This window comes from Myodes glareolus, chromosome 4, assembly GCF_982192425.1.
Source record: "Myodes glareolus chromosome 4, mMyoGla1.1, whole genome shotgun sequence".
Lineage (NCBI taxonomy): Eukaryota > Metazoa > Chordata > Mammalia > Rodentia > Cricetidae > Myodes > Myodes glareolus.
Genome location: NC_142029.1, coordinates 2,394,837 through 2,414,555, shown reverse-complemented (window position 1 = coordinate 2,414,555; position 19,719 = coordinate 2,394,837). Strand labels below are relative to the sequence as shown.

General features: G+C 46.1%; 1 protein-coding gene and 1 long non-coding RNA gene across 2 annotated transcripts; one reads left to right on the top strand and one right to left on the bottom strand.

Annotated features, from left to right (window-relative positions):
• Window positions 1-3,957: 3,957 nt before the first annotated feature.
• On the bottom strand, window positions 3,958-5,979 carry LOC125393321 (7-alpha-hydroxycholest-4-en-3-one 12-alpha-hydroxylase). The gene has a single exon (XM_048423716.3). The coding sequence runs from the start codon at window positions 5,865-5,867 to the stop codon at window positions 4,350-4,352; it is 1,518 nt and encodes a 505-aa protein (XP_048279673.3). The 5' UTR covers window positions 5,868-5,979; the 3' UTR covers window positions 3,958-4,349.
• Window positions 5,980-8,905: 2,926 nt separating this feature from the next.
• LOC146894537 (uncharacterized) lies at window positions 8,906-15,799 on the top strand. The gene is made up of 3 exons (XR_015737643.1): window positions 8,906-9,025; window positions 12,372-12,544; window positions 14,586-15,799. It is a non-coding gene; the product is annotated as an uncharacterized LOC146894537 (long non-coding RNA).
• The last annotated feature ends 3,920 nt before the right edge of the window (window positions 15,800-19,719 follow it).

The window sequence follows — 19,719 nt, the reverse complement described above, 5'->3', positions numbered from 1 at the left end:
TTTTGATTTTTGATTAAGTTCTTTTTTTTTTGAATGAACGACGGATGAACGGAGAACTGAACAGGAAGACAATGTCCCACCGAGTTCTTCTCTCTGCACACTCTGTAACTGTGTGCTCCCTGCAACGCTCACATGCACACACATGTACACACACCTATGCATTCATACATACAGTCACATACACATGCACACATACATATATACACGCACACACATGCATGTTACCCATACCCACCTCTCTCAACTCTGATGTCAGGTCTCTCTGTCCAAGGCCCCAGATTCTTTATGTCCGGGGGAGGGGGAGGATTCCAGGCTCCCTCAGTTCTTTATCTGTGGTTGATTTGTCTGAGAACATGGAGGAAGGGTATTAGAATTCCCGAGACCACGCATGTCAGACAGACTGATGAGATGCAACCCAAGTTATGGCGACAGGACCAAGGTCTCCCAAGTGCCCGACTTTGTGCCCGAGATGCGCAGATGGGATGGGACACAGTATGCCAGGTGAGGGAGTTCAGGGGCCTTGTTACCAGCCTTGGTGACATGTGTGTATTTGTCTAGGATATCCATGTACACGTGTCTGTCCCTGACAGTGTGTTGTGTGGGCTGCGTACAATACATACAGCTGTGGATGTGGCTCTACTATGAACGTGTATCTGGTGTGTGCACTCAGGCTTTCTAACTGCTCTTAATTGTCTCTGTGTGTGTGTGTGTGTGTGTGCTGATTGTACACATGGGTGGGCACAGATTGTACGTGTGGGTGTGCACTGATTCTCTGTGTACATGTGGTTATGCACTGACTGTTTATATGCGTGGATGTGCACTGATGGTGTAACCATGGGTGTATACTGATTGTGTACGCGTGGATGTGCACTGGTTGTGTACGACTGAGTGTGCACTGATTGCCTGTGAACAAGTGGGTGTGCACTCGTTGTCTGTGTATGAGTGGGTGTGCACTTCCTGAGAAAGAGACTGATAGTCAGCAGAGCCCTGCCGGAGCAGAACGCTGGCTGAAGACACTCCTGCTTATAGTTGTAGGGACCCTGTGCCCTGTGCAGCAGCTCACCAGTCTGTACAGCCCAGGCCAAGGCAGAGCCTCTTCTCTCACCGCTACCTACTTTCAAGACTGAACATTGCTCTGCTCCCTGCTCTTTACCAGGCCTGCCATGTCTGGCTCCCCGTGGCACCACCCAGCCTTAGCCAACAGTCTCAGGGGTGCCTCTGTATGCACCTGACCACCAGGCTTGGGGGTGAGGAGAACTCTGCTCTGTGCTGGCTCAAGGAGAGGGCGGGAATGACTGCCTACAGCTAAAGCTGCTGGTCCCTCGGCGCTGTGCCGTGAGACAGGAGTGTTCACAACAGTAACTATGTGGAGGAAAGTCTTTTCCCTCCCAGGTGCCCAAAACCCACCATGGAAGACTTGTTTTTACCTTATGTTGTCTTGACTTTGTGAATTTTGTGGGTGACAAGCTCTTACTGTGAAGTCTAGGCGCCTCTGAACACGAATCCTCCTGCCTCAGACTCCTGAGTGCTGGGTCCCTTGTGTGTGCCTCCACAGACAGCTGAGAAGGCCTCTCTGGTCTTATTCTATTGTAAGCCATCTCCAGAGAGAATCCATTTGCTGCTCTTCCCTTGGAGGCCTTGAGGGGAAGGAAGGGACCAGCACTGCTAGGCTGGGCCAGCGTGACTAGGTGTACCCTTGGGTCTCCTCTGACAGGGCTGTTCCCATCATTCCTCATGGAGGGGACTCAGGACCACAGGTGCCCAGGGCAACCTATACAAGCAGACAGGCACTGGATTCTCCTGCATAGCCAAGATTTCTGGGAGACCCCACATGTGAGACAGAGCGCCTCTGATCACCTCAGACCTGGCCACTGATTGTCTTGGTCCTTCACATAAATTTCTGGGCTCTCGAAGGCCACTCTCTGCAGGGGGAGAGTTTTCTGCGGAGCTGCCCAGGCCACTTGCAACTGAGAGCTTCTGGCCCTGACTCAGGGGACTCACAGGCCAGGCTCCTGCGTCCTCTGAATATGTGAAAAGGGAGAAAACCTGGCAACGAGGACCCAAGGTTGTCCCCTTCTCCTGCCCACTGAACTGAACACGCGCTGGCTGGATGGGACCCACTGGTAAACTCACCGTTATGACTCTCGGTTTTGCACCCCGTGGCCCTGACTATCTTCTCTTCCTGTGTTCCTTGACTTGTGGAAGTGGACAGGTAGGGGCTCTCAGACTGACTTCATCATTCAAGAAAGGCAGGTCTCGGTCCAGGGTTGCACAGCTAGCTGGAGACATCTTGCCCCAGCTTGAGCCTCTGCCCACTATCACAGGCACACACACACACACACACAGGCACACACTCTCTCTCTCTCTCACACACACACACACACACTCTCTCTCTCTCTCTCTCTCACACACACACACACACATACAGCATCGGGCAGAATAGGCAGGCGGAAAGGACACAGAGCAGTGTTGGGAGAGCATCTCTGCCTGGGCCCTGCGGTGATGAGGCTGTCTGTGCTGCCTGGACCCTCCTTTTCCAGCATCCTCCGCCTAGCTACAGTTGTCCCCCCGCCTGTCCTAATCCCAGTCAGGCCCCGCTACCAGCCAGTACAGCTCTGGTGGCAACACTCGCCCATTCTCCAAACTGAGGAAGTGTGTCTGGCCCTAAGGTTACCTGTATTTCATGTACCAGGATGCTAAGGTCATGCAAGGGCGGGAAATGTTTGACTACAGAGTAAATTTTCCAAGGCTGGAAATCAAGTTTCTACAACACATGTTTAGAGAACTAGTAGACAGAGACAGATGGACATGTCACCAGACTCTGGTGAGCTCAGTCCTTGGTTCTGGTGGTCCTGGGTCCCCTCCGTGAGGACTAATGAAAACAGTCCCGTCAGAGGAGACCCAAGGGTATGACTAATCACACTGGCCCAGCCCAGCAGTGCTGTGTCCCTTCCTTCATCCCCCACACCTCTCATCAGCTTCCCCCCAGGACCTCCAAAGACAAGTCCCTGATGGGCTTGAAGCTGAACCAGGAGCAGGAAGAGAAAACAAAGACAGTGACAGCAATGGTCTAGCCTAGGTGTACTGGAATGGATAAACCATATAGGGAAGCCCAAGGGGCCCAAAGCCGTGTCTGGGATGGGAAGATGGGGGCGGAAGAAGGCTTCCAGGAGTAGCTGGTACTGGGTTTGCAGTCAATGCTACACCTTTGTCTTGGGGACGGCCCACTGCAGAAGCAGGTAAAAATGAAGCAACCCAGAGGACAGGTGCATGGGGGTGACAGAGAGCCGGGGAGATGAACGGTGGCAGCCAGAGATACTCTTTGAAAAGGGTTTTGGATATCTGTGTGAACCAAGGGTCGGGTCAGGCCTGTTTGGAAACAGGCAGAGGCTACAGGCCTAGGAACGGCAGCAGAGGTGGGTGGAATGTGATGTTTCTGAGGCACTACAGGGCTTGAGCAGACGGAACTGGGCCCGATGACCGCGAGGGAGGAGGCGAGGTGTTTGGTGTCTGCTCTGGGTCATGGGTGAAGGGGAGCTCTGAGCAGAGAGGCAGGGGAGTAGGGAAGGAAGCCGGTCACCAGAGCGTGGGATGGACTGTGAGTTCCACACAGCCCGAGCATATCCGAGGGGCTGTGTGATCTGACAGGGAGACAGAAGACATGGAGGTACAGAAAACCAGCCCAGTAGTCTGGGAGCCACGGGGAGACGATGCAGAGAAGAGAAAGGGGCATGGAACCTCCAGGGGCTCCTGTATCAGATGTGGGGATTCTCCACGCCTGGCTCCAGAGCCCTTAAACTGTGGCTAGGACACTTTCAAAAGCTCCCACGAGTTTGCTGACATGACCCCAATACCGCAAAGCACCCGGTGAGTTTCTTTGAAATTGTTTAAGTTCTAGTTCTTTGTAAACTCTGGGCTAAGAGATACAGGCCAGAAAACAAGCCTCGACTTCAACCCTTTGCTTTCTCTTAGCCGGTTTATTAGGAACAATTACACACATGGCTCGACAACATCGAACAACACCTCCAGTGTGCAGAGTATGGGCACCGAATAGAGCGGGCAGGAGGGTTTGAGACAGCATTCGCTAGATGCTGCTTGACTCATGCGAGCTCAGTTTGTCCTCCAGGATGAGACACTCACTGCAGATTGAGATTGAGCTGTCCGTGGGTGCTCCTCCTGAGAGGAGGGTCTGGCGAAAATCCCTGGGGAGACAGCATCTTTCACAGAGCATTACAACCCAAGAGATGTCTAAAGGGCAAGACAGCAGGGATCCTCGGAAGTGGCAGGGGTGCCACAGAGCCAGAAGAAAGGCTGTTTGGTGCCACTCTGGACTACAGGGTGTGGTCGACTCATGAGCTCACTGCATGCATGGGCTTCAGGCGGTAGCGGAATTGCACCTCATAGCTGGGCTGTGAGGTGCCGAAGCCCCAGCGCCTCGGGTGTAAAGGGGGCACAGGCACGTCGGGGTCCACCAGCTCAAAGTCAAAGTACATAACCATAAGTAGGACAAAGATCTTCATCTCACTGAGGGCAAAGAACCTGCCAGGGCAGATGGAGACACCTGAGCCCCAAGGCATGTTGTAATGGTGGATCTTCTTGCCTGACTTGTAGAAGTCCACTTTCCGGGTGCCATCAGGGTTGAGGAAGCGATTATACTTGAAGACTGTGGGGTCGGGATGGATGTCAGGGTCCATGTGCACCGAGAGGTAGGGGAAGAGAGCCACCTTATCTCCACGGCGGATCTGGTACTCTTGCCCACTGTCCATCTTTAGGACATAATCCTTCTGCACCATCCTAAGGAGGGTGGGGGAAGCGCCCAGCCGTAGGGTCTCCTCCATCACACTATCCAGCACTGGCGTGTGCTTTAGGGCACTCAGTGTGAAGGCAAAGGACTTCCTGCCTTCTAACCTGCCCTCACCCAGGACCCGGGTGGCTTCTTCTTGTACGGCCTTCAAGGCGTCCTGATGCTTCAGCAAGAACATGAGGGCCCAGAAACAGGTTGGCCCCGTGTTCCCCTGGGAAGCCCAAAGCATCATGAAGTTGAATTTGTCCTGCATGGATGAATCTATTCCCTGCTCCCTCAAACACTGAAGCATGCAGCCTAACCAGTTACTTATGCCGTCTTTCTCCAGGTTTTGTTCCACAGAGAGTTTCTGGTGGAAAAGACGCTGGAGTTGTCCCACTTCTACCCACTCCTGGGGCCACAGAACAGAGTAGACAAACCTGGGGAAAAGCAAGTCAAACCTGCGGAACTTGGTGAACAGCTCCTCGGACTCAAGCAGATCCTGTGCCTTGTCCTTCGTGCAGCCAAACAAGCTCAGGAAGCCAGCCTTGAACAGGACGCTGTAGCAGAAGTGAAAAAGGCCATCTTCGTGCCAGGAGCTGGCATCCAGACTCGGGCCTTTGGGCCCTAGCATCACCAAGGTCAGACAGTCCAGCATGGCCTTGTTGAGGTCCTCCAAGCCTTGTCCCATCAGATGCTTGGTACTGGCGGAGTGTACCATCTGGTGGTCCCCAACCATGGACCGGTATCCAAACACCTTCAGCACCAGTTCCTGTGCAAACTCTCTGAAGTCTAGTGTTCTCTGTGTGTCCTTAATGATGGGGCCAAAGGACAGGGGGTCCATGACAAAGGTGATGTACTGGCCTCCTAGCTGCACCGTGAACACATCCCCGTGCTTGGCCCGCATCCCCTTCAAGAATTCATACATATTCTTCCGGAAAGCTACAGCGTGGCCCAGCCAGGGCACGAGACCCTTGTCCAGAGGTGGCTCCCGTGGCCCGCGGTGCCTGAGCAGCTTGAGCAGACACAGACAGCCCACAACGACGGTGAGCAGGACTCCGAGCAGCGGACTGCACAGCATCATGGCCAGACTCCAGCTGAGCTCTGCACGCAGTCTTCTCAGTGCAACACTTGTCAGCTCTCGGCCGCTGGAATTGCTTTATGTGGCCTTCAGAAGTCAGGAAGGCAAAGGTCCCTTACCCTTGGACCTTGCTCTGTGCTGTGAAATGTATAATAAATAACCCCTAGTTAGCTGGCACCTGGGAGCAAAACGGCATTCCAGCTTAACACATGACACAGCAGAGCCTGGCCAGGCAAGAGGAGGAGGGGCTGATCAGAAGAACTGTGGCCATAGGCTCCGTGTAGGCTCTTACATCCAACGTGCTGTCTCTGCACTTGCCTTGAGTCCACCCCTGCCGACTGCCCACACTCTCGTTCACCCACACATCAGTTTGTTTTCTAGCTCTTCCACTAAATGTACACATCACCTTCATCTTAAACGTTTTTTTTTAATTTATTTTGTGTGTATGATAGGGTACACGGTTGACATTGGTATCTTACAAATTTTTCAGTTTGTGTGTGTGTGTGTGTGTGTGTATGTGTGTGTGTGGTACATGGTTGACATTGGATTCTTACAATTTTTTATTTTGTGTGTGTGTGTGTGGGTAAAAATCCTGTTTTCAATTTCTTTTAGATAAAAAACAATCAGCAATAAAAAAGAGAAGTATAAAACTTGCATGCAAATGCTTTTAGATAAAAAACAATCAGCAAGGAAAAAGAGAAGTATAAAACTTGCAAAAATTGCAAAATAACCATAACTGCCATGCTTGCATCCTGACCACAGGACCCTGTTCTGCCCACCCATCAGGAAGCATCTGGTGCCAAGACTGAGACAGATAAAGTTTGTGGGCAATGTCAACGTTTTTATGATATTTCTGGGAAATTTGATGGAACAGACAGTTGCGGCCCGGGACTGATCCAATATGCTTATGTTATGTCCGATCATTTTGTATCCCATACCCATTATGATAATGTTATGGTTTTTGCCTTTAAAAATTTGTTGGAGTTGCTGTTCAGGGTGCTCTACCTCTTTGGAGACGAGAGACACCTGGTGGCGCTATCGTAAATAAAGCCTCCTGCTTCTTGCATCTGCTGGACTGGTTAATCGAATCGCGGGGCTTCTCCCTCTTGGGCCTGCACCCAGTGGGTGAGGGTCTTTCATTTTTGGGAGACCCCTGACTCCATCCCAGACTCCATCAGGAGGTAAGTTCGGGAAGGACTGACGGGCCCACAGACTCTCCGATTCTAGCACTGGAGGACGCTCCAAGGGTGGTCTGGGTGGCTGGCTGGGTGGTTGGGGAGAGGCCGTCCTCATCCCCGGGATGCAAGGGTTCGAGTCCCCGCTCCCACCTGAGAATCTGCTTTCAGTTTTACACAGATTTTGTGCCGCACAGCTTTTGGTCTGTGTTGTCTTTGTCAGTTTTGTTTTGTGTCTTTGTTTTCTTGAGTTTGGTTTTGGCTTTTCGTGTCTTTGGCTTTATGTTGTGTCTTTGTTTTTGTATATATGTTTGTACTCTTGTCAAAATCTGGGACCACGGGGTAATAAGTAATCACCTCTCTGACCCTAACTCTGACTTTAGAGAGAAGTTGCAGACTGAGCTATGGAAATCTGAAAGAAACGGGGAAAGCGGTCTGCTTCCCGGAATGGCCCACTTTTGAAGTGGGCTGGCCACAGGCGAGACGTTTTAATCTTGCCAGCCTGACCCTTATGGCCAACCGGACCCCGTTCCCTATATTGTCACCTGGGAGAGCTTGTCCAGAGAACTCTAGGTCAAACCATTTTGTTACAGGGCACCTTGGCCTTCTTCCCTCTGACTTTGGTAATGGCAGCCTGCCCCTCCCCCACCTCTCTCACCCTCTGACTCTGATAATGGCAGTCTGCCCCTCCCCACCTCTCTCACCCTCTGACTCTGATGATAATGGCAGTCTGCCCCTCCCCACCTCTCTCAGATGCGCCCTGCAGGAGCTGTGCTGCTAAACTGCCCAGCTTACTCTTGCGACTGCGGGGAGTGGGTGTGGGGGGCAGGGCGTGTTTTTGCCTGGGGGAGATAGCCCGGGCTGTATCCAGGGTAAAGCTTCTGGTTAAAAAATTGGGGAAAGTTAAGCTGAGTCACTTTAAAAATATGTGCTTTTGGAAAAACTACAGATTGTTGGTTTCTATATTTCTTACTATGCAGTGTGTCAAAAAAAATCCCAGTTCTGTTTAGATTAGTTCAGGACTACACTGTCTTCAAGAACAATCGCTATAGGAGCCCAGCTGAGCTTCTAAGCCAGCCCATGTTTAGATCTAAATTTAACACTTGACTGCTCGCAATGCTTGTGATGAGATGGGGGTCCCGAGTTGCCCCACATGGCGAAGATCAAGTGAAGCCTCTCACCCCACTATGACAACAATGGTGTTATTGCTAAATGATGAGGTTGGATTAAAATGGCCCTTTTCCTCTTTATAATGTTTATGACTTTTTAAAACATGATGATTCTCATTTATTGTTGATATAAAAGAGGTACATTTTGGGTTGTTTTCAGATTCTGTCTATGACGAAATAGTTCTCCTACGTAAAATAGGCCCAAAAGGAACATTGATAAGTTTTAAGGTAATATGTTATCTAATTCTGAAAATTCACCATACTACTGTTCAAAGTAGCTGCATCAGTTTGCATTTTTACCAGCAACAAAGGATTTTTATCCCACATTCTCTTAAGCGTAAATTGTCAAACAATATTTTTAATCTTGGTCATTTTTACAGGGATAAGATAAAATTTCAGAGTTGTTGGATTTATATTTCCCCAATGATTAAGGATGTTATACTTAAGCAAAATTTAAATATCTAGTCATTTAAGTTCATCTGTTGAGAGTTTACAGTTTAGGTCTGTAACATAATTTTATTGGATTATTTGTTCTTATGAGGACTAAGTTCTTTACATAGTTTTAAAATAATTGATAAAGATACCTTCCTATTCTACAGGCTGATATTATGTTCTGTTAACTATATCCTGCTGCGGGAGCTCCTTCCGCTCCTTCAGCCAATAGCCACTGAGATACCAGCCCATTGGGGCGTGGTCTCTCTCTCTTTAAAAAAAGCAGCGGTTGTCCTCCACTCTCTCTCTGGCTTCCGGCTCTGCTTCCAGCTCCTAGACTCCTTTCCTATTTGTGCAGAGGGGCTGTTGTCTGGGATGGTAATCTGTAAGTTTTTTCCCCTTTGAATAAATAACCATTCTATTAATCATAATTCCAAACTGGTGTGGGATTGTTTGTGACTTACGCCTTCATCTGGTGCCCAACGTTTGGTTGTAGAAGCCCCCCCCCCCACTCAACTGCTTGCTGCCAGCTCGGCTAGTCACGAGCCCTCCCTCAGCTGCGGCCTGTGCCCTGTGTGTGGAGCCAGCAGTTCAATTAAACCCCACGCCTCCCAAGCTCCACAGGCTTGGGATAGTCTCTGCCCACCTGGTTTGCTCTTTTCTGAGTTGTTTTTAAATTTCCCTTGTAAGTGCAGCACTTGAGTGGTGTGAATCAGAACGCAAGCAGTTGCCAAAAGCTGCAACCCCTCGGGGCGACTCGGTCACGAGGAGGCATACGCAGCCTCCGGGTTGCTCTTTTCTACCCCTGGATTCTGGGTTTCTGGTTCCATGTATGGAATTGATTTAATTACATTTTCTTTGTTGAGCAACTTATATTTCCGAGTTTTTAACAAATACTAAGGTGGACACTGAAACAGGACCCCATTTCCGTCACCTTTGCAGTGGTTCTAGTCACGACTTGGCAACAGCGCCACCTACTAGACAAGAGGTAATATGGCAGTTTTTGTTTCCAATGTCAATTTTACTGTTTTCTTTATTAATACAATGGATTATGTCATGCAAGGTTTATATGACTATGGGGATACATTAATTTACTTGTTACTAGGCTTCAGTTTTCTTTTCAATATTTTATCATTAAGGAAGATACGATTTTTACGGACTAATAATGAACAATTAGTTGAAAGGATTAAAATTATTGAAAATCAGGGGTTATCTGAACAAGTGGATACTATGATAGACAAAATTGACTCTATATCCAAGGGTACCCGAAGAGGCAGCATGCATCCTGCCCAGCTGAAAAAGGTACTGAGCCGTGTGGCTAACATGGATAAGAATAATGGGGTAATATATGTTATAAGAGCTAATAAGTGTCCAGAGCTAAGGGCCAATCAGTTTATAATCTTATGGAGTCTTGTGAGTGATTTTTCTTTGGGGTTTGCCAGCTGTGGGGTACTGGGTGGGACAGAAACCCCAACAAGCCAGCCCTCATGTTACAGATGGCACCCAATGTGGATAACTGAATCCACAGAAAGCCTGAGAAAGCTTGAGAAAGAATAGAGTAAAGCATGTTTTCTTGGTGGCAGCAATTTCTCAGGTCTGCTCTGCTTGCTAGAGGCAAGCAAGCCCTCTCATCTAAGAGAGGCTTCTTGACTCAGCTTTAGCTGCAGAAATTTGTAGCTCCTTTAAGAGGTCCTGCCACGAAACACTTAAATGGTGTTGATGAAAAGCTGAACGCATGCTTTTCGGTTTTCAGCTGTAGCAGGAAAAAAGCTGTGCTGTTTTAAAATGCCAGCTTTCTGGGCTGTCCTGCCAGGACAAACTCTGACTCTTTCAGGCAGGCAGTCCAACTGAGTGTGGTCTGTGAGCAGAATGCTGCAACTTGCTTGCTGGCAGGGACCTTGAAACACTGTAGAGTTGTGGCAGTGAACACAGCTCTGGCTGGTATCTCTGCCATGAGGCTGGAAAGCTAAGGAATGGGCTGGATCTAGCTGTCAAAGCCACAGCTTTACTCCTACCCATATTGCTTGGTAAAATAAAGAGTCATGTGGTCAGAAAAAGATATATAGTAAAGAGAGATTGAAAGAGGAAGAAAACCTCTAAATGGTTTACAGTGTGTTAAAAATATATGCAAGATAAAAGTTAAAGTTCTTAAAGTAAAAAGAAAGAGAGTAGTTGAGTGTGGTAGTACACACCTTTAATCCCAGTGCCTGGGAGGCAGAGGTAGGTTGACCTCTGTGACTTCAAGGGGCAGAGGTAGATTGACCTCTGTGACTTCAAGGTGTGGTAGCACACACCTTTAATCCCAATGCCTGGGAGGCAGCGCAGACAAGTCTCTGTGAGTTCAAGGTGTAGTCGCAAACACCTTTGAGCCCAGCACTGGGGAGGCAGAGACAGAGGGATCTCTGTGAGTTCAAGGACAGCCTGGTCTACAGAGTTATTCCAGGACAAAGAGATATACAGAGAACCTGTCTCAAAAAGTAAAAGTAAAAATAAAAGAAATAGAGGTTAAAATAAAGATGGAAAATACACAGAGAATCTTGATACTGTATGCTATTATGCTCTCTTTGAAGTGTTTGAATGCTGAGGAAGGAGCAACAGCTGCTAAAAGACTTTTATTTATAAATGCTGCTGAACTAACCCAAGATAGGTATTTTGAAAATACCTTGGCTTCAAAACTGAAGTCAAAAGGTATGTTACTTTGGAGAAGAGATGTTGCTTTTGTTTCCACAGAAAATGAGAAGCTGTGGATTCATTCTGAGTTAAGAAAAATCAGGTTCGATAAAGGAAGACCACCTGAGAAATCTCCAATAGGACCAGAGGGCCCAGATGACAGAGTTCTTCATCCAGAACAGGTTCAAGACTGCTGCTTGAGATGATCAAGACTCACAGGATACTCTAGTCAGAACTGGATTATAACTCTGAATTTTCTTTAGGTCCCCATAAGATCATCAGCGTCCCCAACCAGCAGGAAGTAGCCTGGAATACTACGCCCACATTCCCAAAAAATGGACTATGGATATTTTCCTTTGTTTTTTTTAAAAGAGGGAAATGGTGTGGGAGAATTGTTTGTATTCTGTCAATCATGTATTTTAATAAAACACTGATTGGCCAGGCAGGAAATATAGGTGGGTCAACCATACAGGAAGTAGAGGTGGGGCAATGAGAATAGGAGAAGGCTAGGGAGGAGGAAACTCCCTCTGCCATTCCTGCCCAGACCACCAAAGAGGCAGCATGTAACCTGCCCAGCTGAAAAAGGTATTGAGCCGTGTGGCTAACATGGATAAGAATAATGGGGTAATATATGTTGTAAGAGCTAATAAGTATCCAGAGGTAAGGGCCAATCAGTTTACTGTAGGTACACAGGTCTTTTTCCCTTTCTTCCTGGTGATTCGCAGGACCGGTTGACCTCTGGCTCTCTGGAGATTCTGCACTAGCATTGGCTTGAGGGTATAGTTTAGAAAGAACTTGGCTCTCTTTTGTTATGGTGATTCCACCTGTAAACAAGGTTTCAGCTTTGGGCCCTATACAGCTGCCACGCCTGGCTCCCACAGCTGATTCTGCCTGAGGCGCCAGGCACCTGTAATCTTATTCCACTGCTCCTGATGGGAGGGGGCCATGCCCTTATGAACCCTCTTGCCCACTGGTATAAATACTCGACTTGAGTTTAATAAAGTGGCTATTTACTCTTTGGTAAGTGAGCAGTCTCTTTGTGTGTCTGTTTAAACCCTTAGGACAATCGTCCATTCTCGTGGACTCGAGTTCAGGAAAGTGCGTGCCTGAATCGGGCTTGGGTATCCACAGAAAAGTGCGGAGGTTTACAGATGGTGTCCCTCGGTTCGGGCACTGAATAAGGACTAAAAAATCGCGTTCTGCCGTCTGTGGATCCACCACGAGAACCCAAGAGGTAAGGGTCCCCCCACGATCGGGAAACTGGCCAGTTTTGTAGTGTGCAATTGTGCACATGTGATAAGGGGGTGAATAAGCTTGATGTGAAATATGGGTGCCAAAAGGTCTGATCCGGAGCTGAAGGCCAGTGGGCAAATCAGCTGCTAAATTTCATAAAGAGACTAGGCACCAGGATTAAATGACACTTCACTAGAGACTGCTTAGACTAATTTAAAACTCAGTCCCTGGCTCTCACATGCAGGGAACTTTAATTTTTACCAAAGAGAGCACGCTGGACGCAGTTAGCTCCCGGCGGGAATCCGTTCCCAAGGCAACAGGGCCAATGTAACTGATGACTAGCAAAGTAAATAGCCAAGGGCCCACATAAAGTGCAGGCCTCGGGCTGAGAGAGGATTAAAGATATATTTGTAAGGTCCACTAGGAGTTTTTGAGTAACAAAAGAACAGCTTCACAGAGCTTGTCTTTCAGGGAGATTAGAAAGCTCCCATGCATGTTTGAATGCGGGTCACAGGACTGCACTCGGTCCTTCACCATGGCTGAGGTTCTGCAAGGTGCACTTAGGAACAGAGAGACAAGCTGCTGGTTGGTGCAGGGAGGAGCACAGGCCGCTGGTGGGACCGTGACAGGCAGGCCAGGGAGGGTAAAAAGGCAGCGGTGTGCCGGTACACTCAGCCGCAGGTGCAAACTCGTCCGGGAGGCACGGCCGCGCTGACCAGACACAGAAAGGCAGTCGCAAAAGGCGACGCAAAAGGCAGTCGCGCGTATGCTGGCTCCCTCGCCCAAGGCGGCCGGTGAGCGGCCAGCCACAGGAATCTAGGACAGGGCACAATGCCGGTTGTGGCGGCGCCTGGGCGGACAGATAAATAAAAAAACGCTAGGTGCGCACCCCAAGAGGAAGGCAGAGAGACTTGGGCGCGCAGCCCACAAAAAGCCACAATAGCCAGGCCTTGGCGGTACAAAGGATAGTTAAAAATCTGCCCGCCAAAACTCAGGTGGTAGTTTGCAGACGGAGCAGAGCAGGTCTGTGTCCCGCCCCCCACTGTGCAGCGTAGCTTCGACAGTTTTAAGTTGGAGACTGTAATAGATTCAAAGATTCCTTGGTTTTACAGACCCAAAAGCGGTTAGCTAAATCTTGAGATGATTTGTTGCCTAATTTTCTAAAAATCCAGACTGTGTCAGTTTGCATTTCCACCAATGGTGGAGGAGTTTCTCTTAAGCACAGGTTATGAGCAATATTTAATCTTGATCATGTTATAGGGATAAGATAGAGTCAAGAGTTATTTTGATTCACACTTCTCCAATGATTAAAGATGTTATAATTGAGGATTTTTTAAATGTCTTTCAGTCATTTTTGAGTTTGTCTATTGAGAGTTTTCAGTTTAGGTTTTTTGCATGTATTTTAATTTTATTAAATGCTCTTTGGAGGACTATTTATGGAGTCCTTATGTTTTTTATATGGATTGATGACTGACAAAGAATTTCCATATCTATAGCCAGATATGTCGATCCTATTAATTATTTCTCAAATGTTGGCGGGAGGCAATGTGCCCCCATAAAGATAACAATTTTAATAATTCTATCCAGTTATGTAAATGCTCATGTACTGGATCAGATGATTATTTTCTGCCCCTGGAAAAGTTTCAGGAGAAACTAATTCTAAAAGATGTTTTGGGGCTGACCATTCAGCCCAGTTCAAAGACCTGTTGCAATGGTGCAGGCCAATAAAAATGATGTTTTGAGGTTCGCTAATTCAGTCCAATATTTAGGTCACTTGCAATGGCACAGGCCAATAGGATTTGCTCCTTGGAGACAGAGACCTACAGATCTCTATATGTCCAAGACCTGCTTGGTTGTAGTTTAGATCCTAAACAGCTAAGCACATCGCTCCCAGAGACCGACGAGGGGAGCCAGTTTCAATGGTGCACGCAGGCAGGATTTGCCTCAGCTAGCGTCTGGCATGGTCCAGGTCATGTACTAATGTACATGGTCCGGACCGGGTTTTGATTTGGGAAAGAGGAGCAGTTTGTGTGTTTCCACAGAAGGCAAAACACTCGGTCTGGGTCCCTGAACGTCTGGTGCGGACCATGGATTCCTCTATTCAGAGACCTGAGGACGAGGCGAGATCAAGAGATCCCACGGACACGGCGACGGAGGCGGTGGCAGAGATGACAGATTCCTGAGAGATGATCCAGCGCCTGACTTTACCCCTTTCCCAGCTTTCTATCTTTGCTCTGCCTTGATCTATCCGTTTCAGCCAAGGCTGCTTGACCCTGAGGGGAAAACAGCTACCCTGATTGCAGCTTTGGGTGCTTGCGGCAAAAACCTTGCCAGATAGACAGAATTACCATAACTATTCAAAGTAATCTAAATTCACAATTGGACGCTGTAGTTAATCTTTACAATCTGGGTGTGGATTTTGACCTCTGCTGGTCGCAGGTTAAGATTTTGCTGCTTTTTCTCGGACCCCGGAATACAAAATTACTAATTGGCGGTAATTTAGTTTGACTAGTCATACCAGGAGTCCCATTTGCCGGTGCTGTAGCCCTATTCAAATGGCTCTATTCTGAGCAAACGTCTCAGATATTGTGCAAGCACTGTCTCTTCCAGGAATGCTTATGTATATGCTGGAGCGTCTTCACCTGGCCAATGGCTTCAGGTCCACCACGGCCTGGCCCTAATAGGTATTCGCCTCAGAGTATCTTTCAGCATAAAAATGGCTGGACTCAATGTATGACTAGTGAAGCAATGACGGGTTTATTGCACGGGGGGGTGGTCTCGCCTAAGACAAGGGGTGCGTTTGGACCTGAACACATTCCCAAAGATGGATTTAGAGATCTGACCCAACTGCCGACATGTCTAAGACAGCTACTAGTCGTCATATTTTATATATATTTAAAGGGAGACTTGTAGGTACACAGGTCTTTTTCCCTTTCTTCCTGGCGATTCGCAGGGCCGTTTGACCTCTGGCTCCCTGGAGATTCTGCACTAGCACTGGCTTGAGGGTATAGTTTAGAAAGAACTTGGCTCTCTTTTGTTATGGTGATTCCACCTGTAAACAAGGTTTCAGCTTTGGGCCCTATACAGCTGCCACGCCTGGCTCCCACAGCTGATTCTGCCTGAGGCACCAGGCACCTGTAATCTTATTCCACTGCTCCTGATGGGAGGGGGCCATGCCCTTTTGAACCCTCTTGCCCACTGGTATAAATACTCGACTTGAGTTTAATAAAGTGGCTATTTACTCTTTGGTAAGTGAGCAGGTCTCTTTGTGTGTCTGTTTAAACCCTTAGGACAGTCGTCCATTCTTGTGGACTCGAGTTCAGGAAAGTGCGTGCCTGAATCGGGCCTGGGTATACACAGAAAAGTACGGAGGCTTACTGTTTATAATCTTATGGAGTCTTGTGAGTGATTTTCTTTGGGGTTTGCCGGCTGTGAGGTACTGGGTGGGACAGAAACCCCAACAAGCCAGCCCTGATGTTACAGATCTAATAGTTCATTTAAACAAAACTTTAGATGGTGATAAAGATTTGAATAGTCTCAGAAAATTGACAGCTGAAGCAGAAAAGGAACTGACAATGATTGAGGAAAAATTGCAGGAGGCACATGTGGATAGGGTGAACATGAATCTTAGTTCCATCCTAGTCATACTGCCTTCCAGAATTTCTCCTACAGGGATTTTAATGCAGAGGGAAGATATTATTTTAGAGTGGATATTTATACCTCATAAACCAAGTAAAAAAATTAAAAACTTATGTAGAAAAGGTTTCTGAATTAATTATAAAAGGTAAACTGAGACTTCGTTAACTAGCAGGTATAGACCCAGCAGAAATTATAGTGCCTTTTACTACTGAGGAAATAAGAAAGTTATGGGAAGATAATGAACCATGGCAAAGAGCTTGTGCTAATTTTTTGGGAGAAATTAACAGCAACTATCCAAAAAGTGATAGACTTAACCTCATAAAGAGAAGTTCTTGGAATCTTCCTAGAATTGTACATGATGCTCCAATAACTGGAGCCCGGACATTTTATAGCGATGCAAATAAATCAGGGAAAGCAGGTTATAAATCGGAAGAATTGAGTAAGGTGGAACAAAGCTTTATAATTCTGTCCAGAAGGCAGAATTATATGCCATTCTTATGGTGCTAAGGGATTTTAAAGAACCTCTTAATATAGACACAGATTCACGATATGCAGAAAGAGTTATCTTGCATATTGAAACCGCTGAATTCAAACCAGATGACACAGAATTGACTTCATTGTTTATCCAGGTACAGGACATAATTAGGAATAGGCTTTGTCCAATGTACATAACACACATCCGGTCCCATACCGGTCTGCCTGGCCCTCTAGCACAAGGTAACGCTGAAATTGACCAATTATTGATTGGAAGCGTGTTGCAGGCCTCAGAATTTCATAAAAAAAATCACATCAATAGTAAAGGCTTAAAGAAAGAGTTTTCCATTACATGGCAACAAGCTAAGGACATTATAAAGAGATGTCCTACTTGTTCTTTCTATAATCAAACACCATTGCCTGCAGGGAGTAACCCAAAGGGTACTCAAAGGAATGAAATCTGGCAGATGGATGTGTTCCACTTTATGGAATTTTTTAAATTAAAATATGTATACCACACCATAGACACGTATTCAGGTTTTCAATGGGCAACTGCCCTGAGCTCCGAAAAGGCTGATTCGGTAATCACATATTTATTGGAAGTTATGGCCATCATGGGTATACTTGCACAAATAAAGACAGACAATGGTCCAGCATATGTATCTAAAAAAATGAAACACTTTTTTGCTTATTATAATATAAACACATTACAGGTATACCAAATAATCCTACAGGTCAGGCAGTTATAGAAAGATCAAATCGTACTATAAAGGATATGCTGAACAAACAGAAAGGGACGAAAGATACCCCCAGGAATAGATTGCATAATGCTTTATTAACCTTGAATTTTCTTAAAGCTAATGAGAAAGGAACAACAGCAGCAGAGAGGCATTGGATAATGGAAAAAAACTTCTGAACTAAGCCAACCTGTTTATTTCAAAGATGTGCTGACCTCTCAATGGAAGCCAGGAGATGTGCTACGTTGGGGAAGGGGTTTTGCTCTTGTTTCCACAGGAGAAGAAAAATTGTGGATACCATCAAAATTAATAAAGGTTTGATTTGAAGAGGAGAAACCTCTTGGAAAGGAGAAATGACAGCTCATCCACAATGATGATATTCATACAGGTGGTAAGAAAAACATATAGAATGGGGGCAGGATTCTGTTCTTATCTCCACAGGAAAACACTCATCTTTGAAAAATTAAAGGGACCCTGAATATTTGAAAACTGACAGATGGAAAATCACGGCCCAATAGGGACTATCAAGAAAACTGAATAGGTTCTGTAAGTAAAATATACTAAATCATATTTCTAAATTTATAGAGCTGGTTTTAGAGTTGGACTCTGGCTCAGTCCCTCTCTAATTCCAAGCCTGTTGTTAAAAGAAAAACCCAGAGTTTCTGGAGTTTCTGTCTCATATCAAGAGCCATGATATGGGACAGAAAGAAATATGAGTTTAGAAAACATCTTTACTTTTCTTCATATCTATCATACCTTTCATTAAATATATCTATCATGCCTTTCATTGAATATATGTATGTCTGTATATGTCTATATGATTACTGTTTAAGTTTTCCACAATGAACAATGAGTTTTTCCTGTAGCGACATTTGAAGTTTCCAGGAAGAAGATGGGGCCCCATAACAACAACTCCACCCGGTTGATATGACGTCATGATACTGATAGCGCTACTACAAGACCTGTTTTGGGTACCAGCTACACAAGACGGTTCCAACGTGGTTAGCTGAAATGGTACACATCTTGTACAACATTCTGGTCAGACCTCCACAAAATACTCAGAGACTATTTGCAATTTTAAAAGACATTGATCTTGAAATTTAACCATCATTTTTACTTTCACAGGATCCCCCAGAAAGAACGTCGCCCCCATGACAGCTGGAAGTAATTCTAGAGAATGACGTCCCCTCTCCCAGTAAAGTTTGTCCTTGGGTTTAGGGACATCATTTAGGGGTTGGTTATAATTAGTATATGGTTGAGGGTTGGGGGAGGAATTTTATGAGTGAAGGAATCTTAAAAAAAAAGAGGGATAATTGGATTATGGGATAATAGATTTGTACTTGTGAGTTATTGTTTCTAGACAAATATATTGGTATCGATTCTTATATATTGATACAAAGTTAAATTATGTTGACTATTGTATGCATGCATGCTTCTACCTCTGTTTAAAACATTTTTATGTATTAATATACATATATATTGTATTGATATATGTATATTTACCATATTGCATTGTACTCTTCTACCTCTGATTAAGATACTTATATATTGTTTATGTATTGATATATATATATTTACCATATTGCAATGTATACTTGCACATTGTTTATATTTGGAGGTCATATTGTCCTCATTTATTGTACAGTTGTTTATTGTCTCAGTCTTTAAGTTAGATAGGTATTGAAAATTATATAGATCAATAGTCATCTAAGTTTGTCATTTATAATTAGACTAATCAGGTTCTTTAGATATTATATTCAGTATAGATAGATAATCTTCAACCTGTTCAAAGAGCTGTAGAAAATGGCCTTTAATCTAACTCAGAGTTCTGTGGTAGTGAGACACAATTGCTCCTGGCAACACTGATCTATTCCCAAGAGAATGTTGAGCACCAAAGACACTCCACCTGGAGCCTTTCTTCTTGGCAGAACTGGCCTTTGGGTAAAGAAATGCCCATACCTCAACTACTGACAGAGTTACAGAATATCCATAAATGGATAAAACAGGACTGTCATATCCTGCCAAGACAGGGTAAGATAGTTTTGAAAAGTTTCTTGCCTTTGAAAATGGTATGTCAGTTACGTCAGACCTTAGCCAAAGTTGGTTGCTTCAACGCTGCAAACGTGACTTTGTGTGTTTGCCCAGGTATTAACGAATCAATCCCACACCAGTTATGTTTTAAGGGGTTATTTATTTGGCGGGGGGTAAAACTTACATACACCATAAACCGTCAGGAAGGGAGCCTAGTCGCTGGAGCAGGAGCCGGGAGCAGCAGCTGAGACCGAGCACCGGAACCAAGAGGGCCTTATCCGGAACTGCTTCTCTT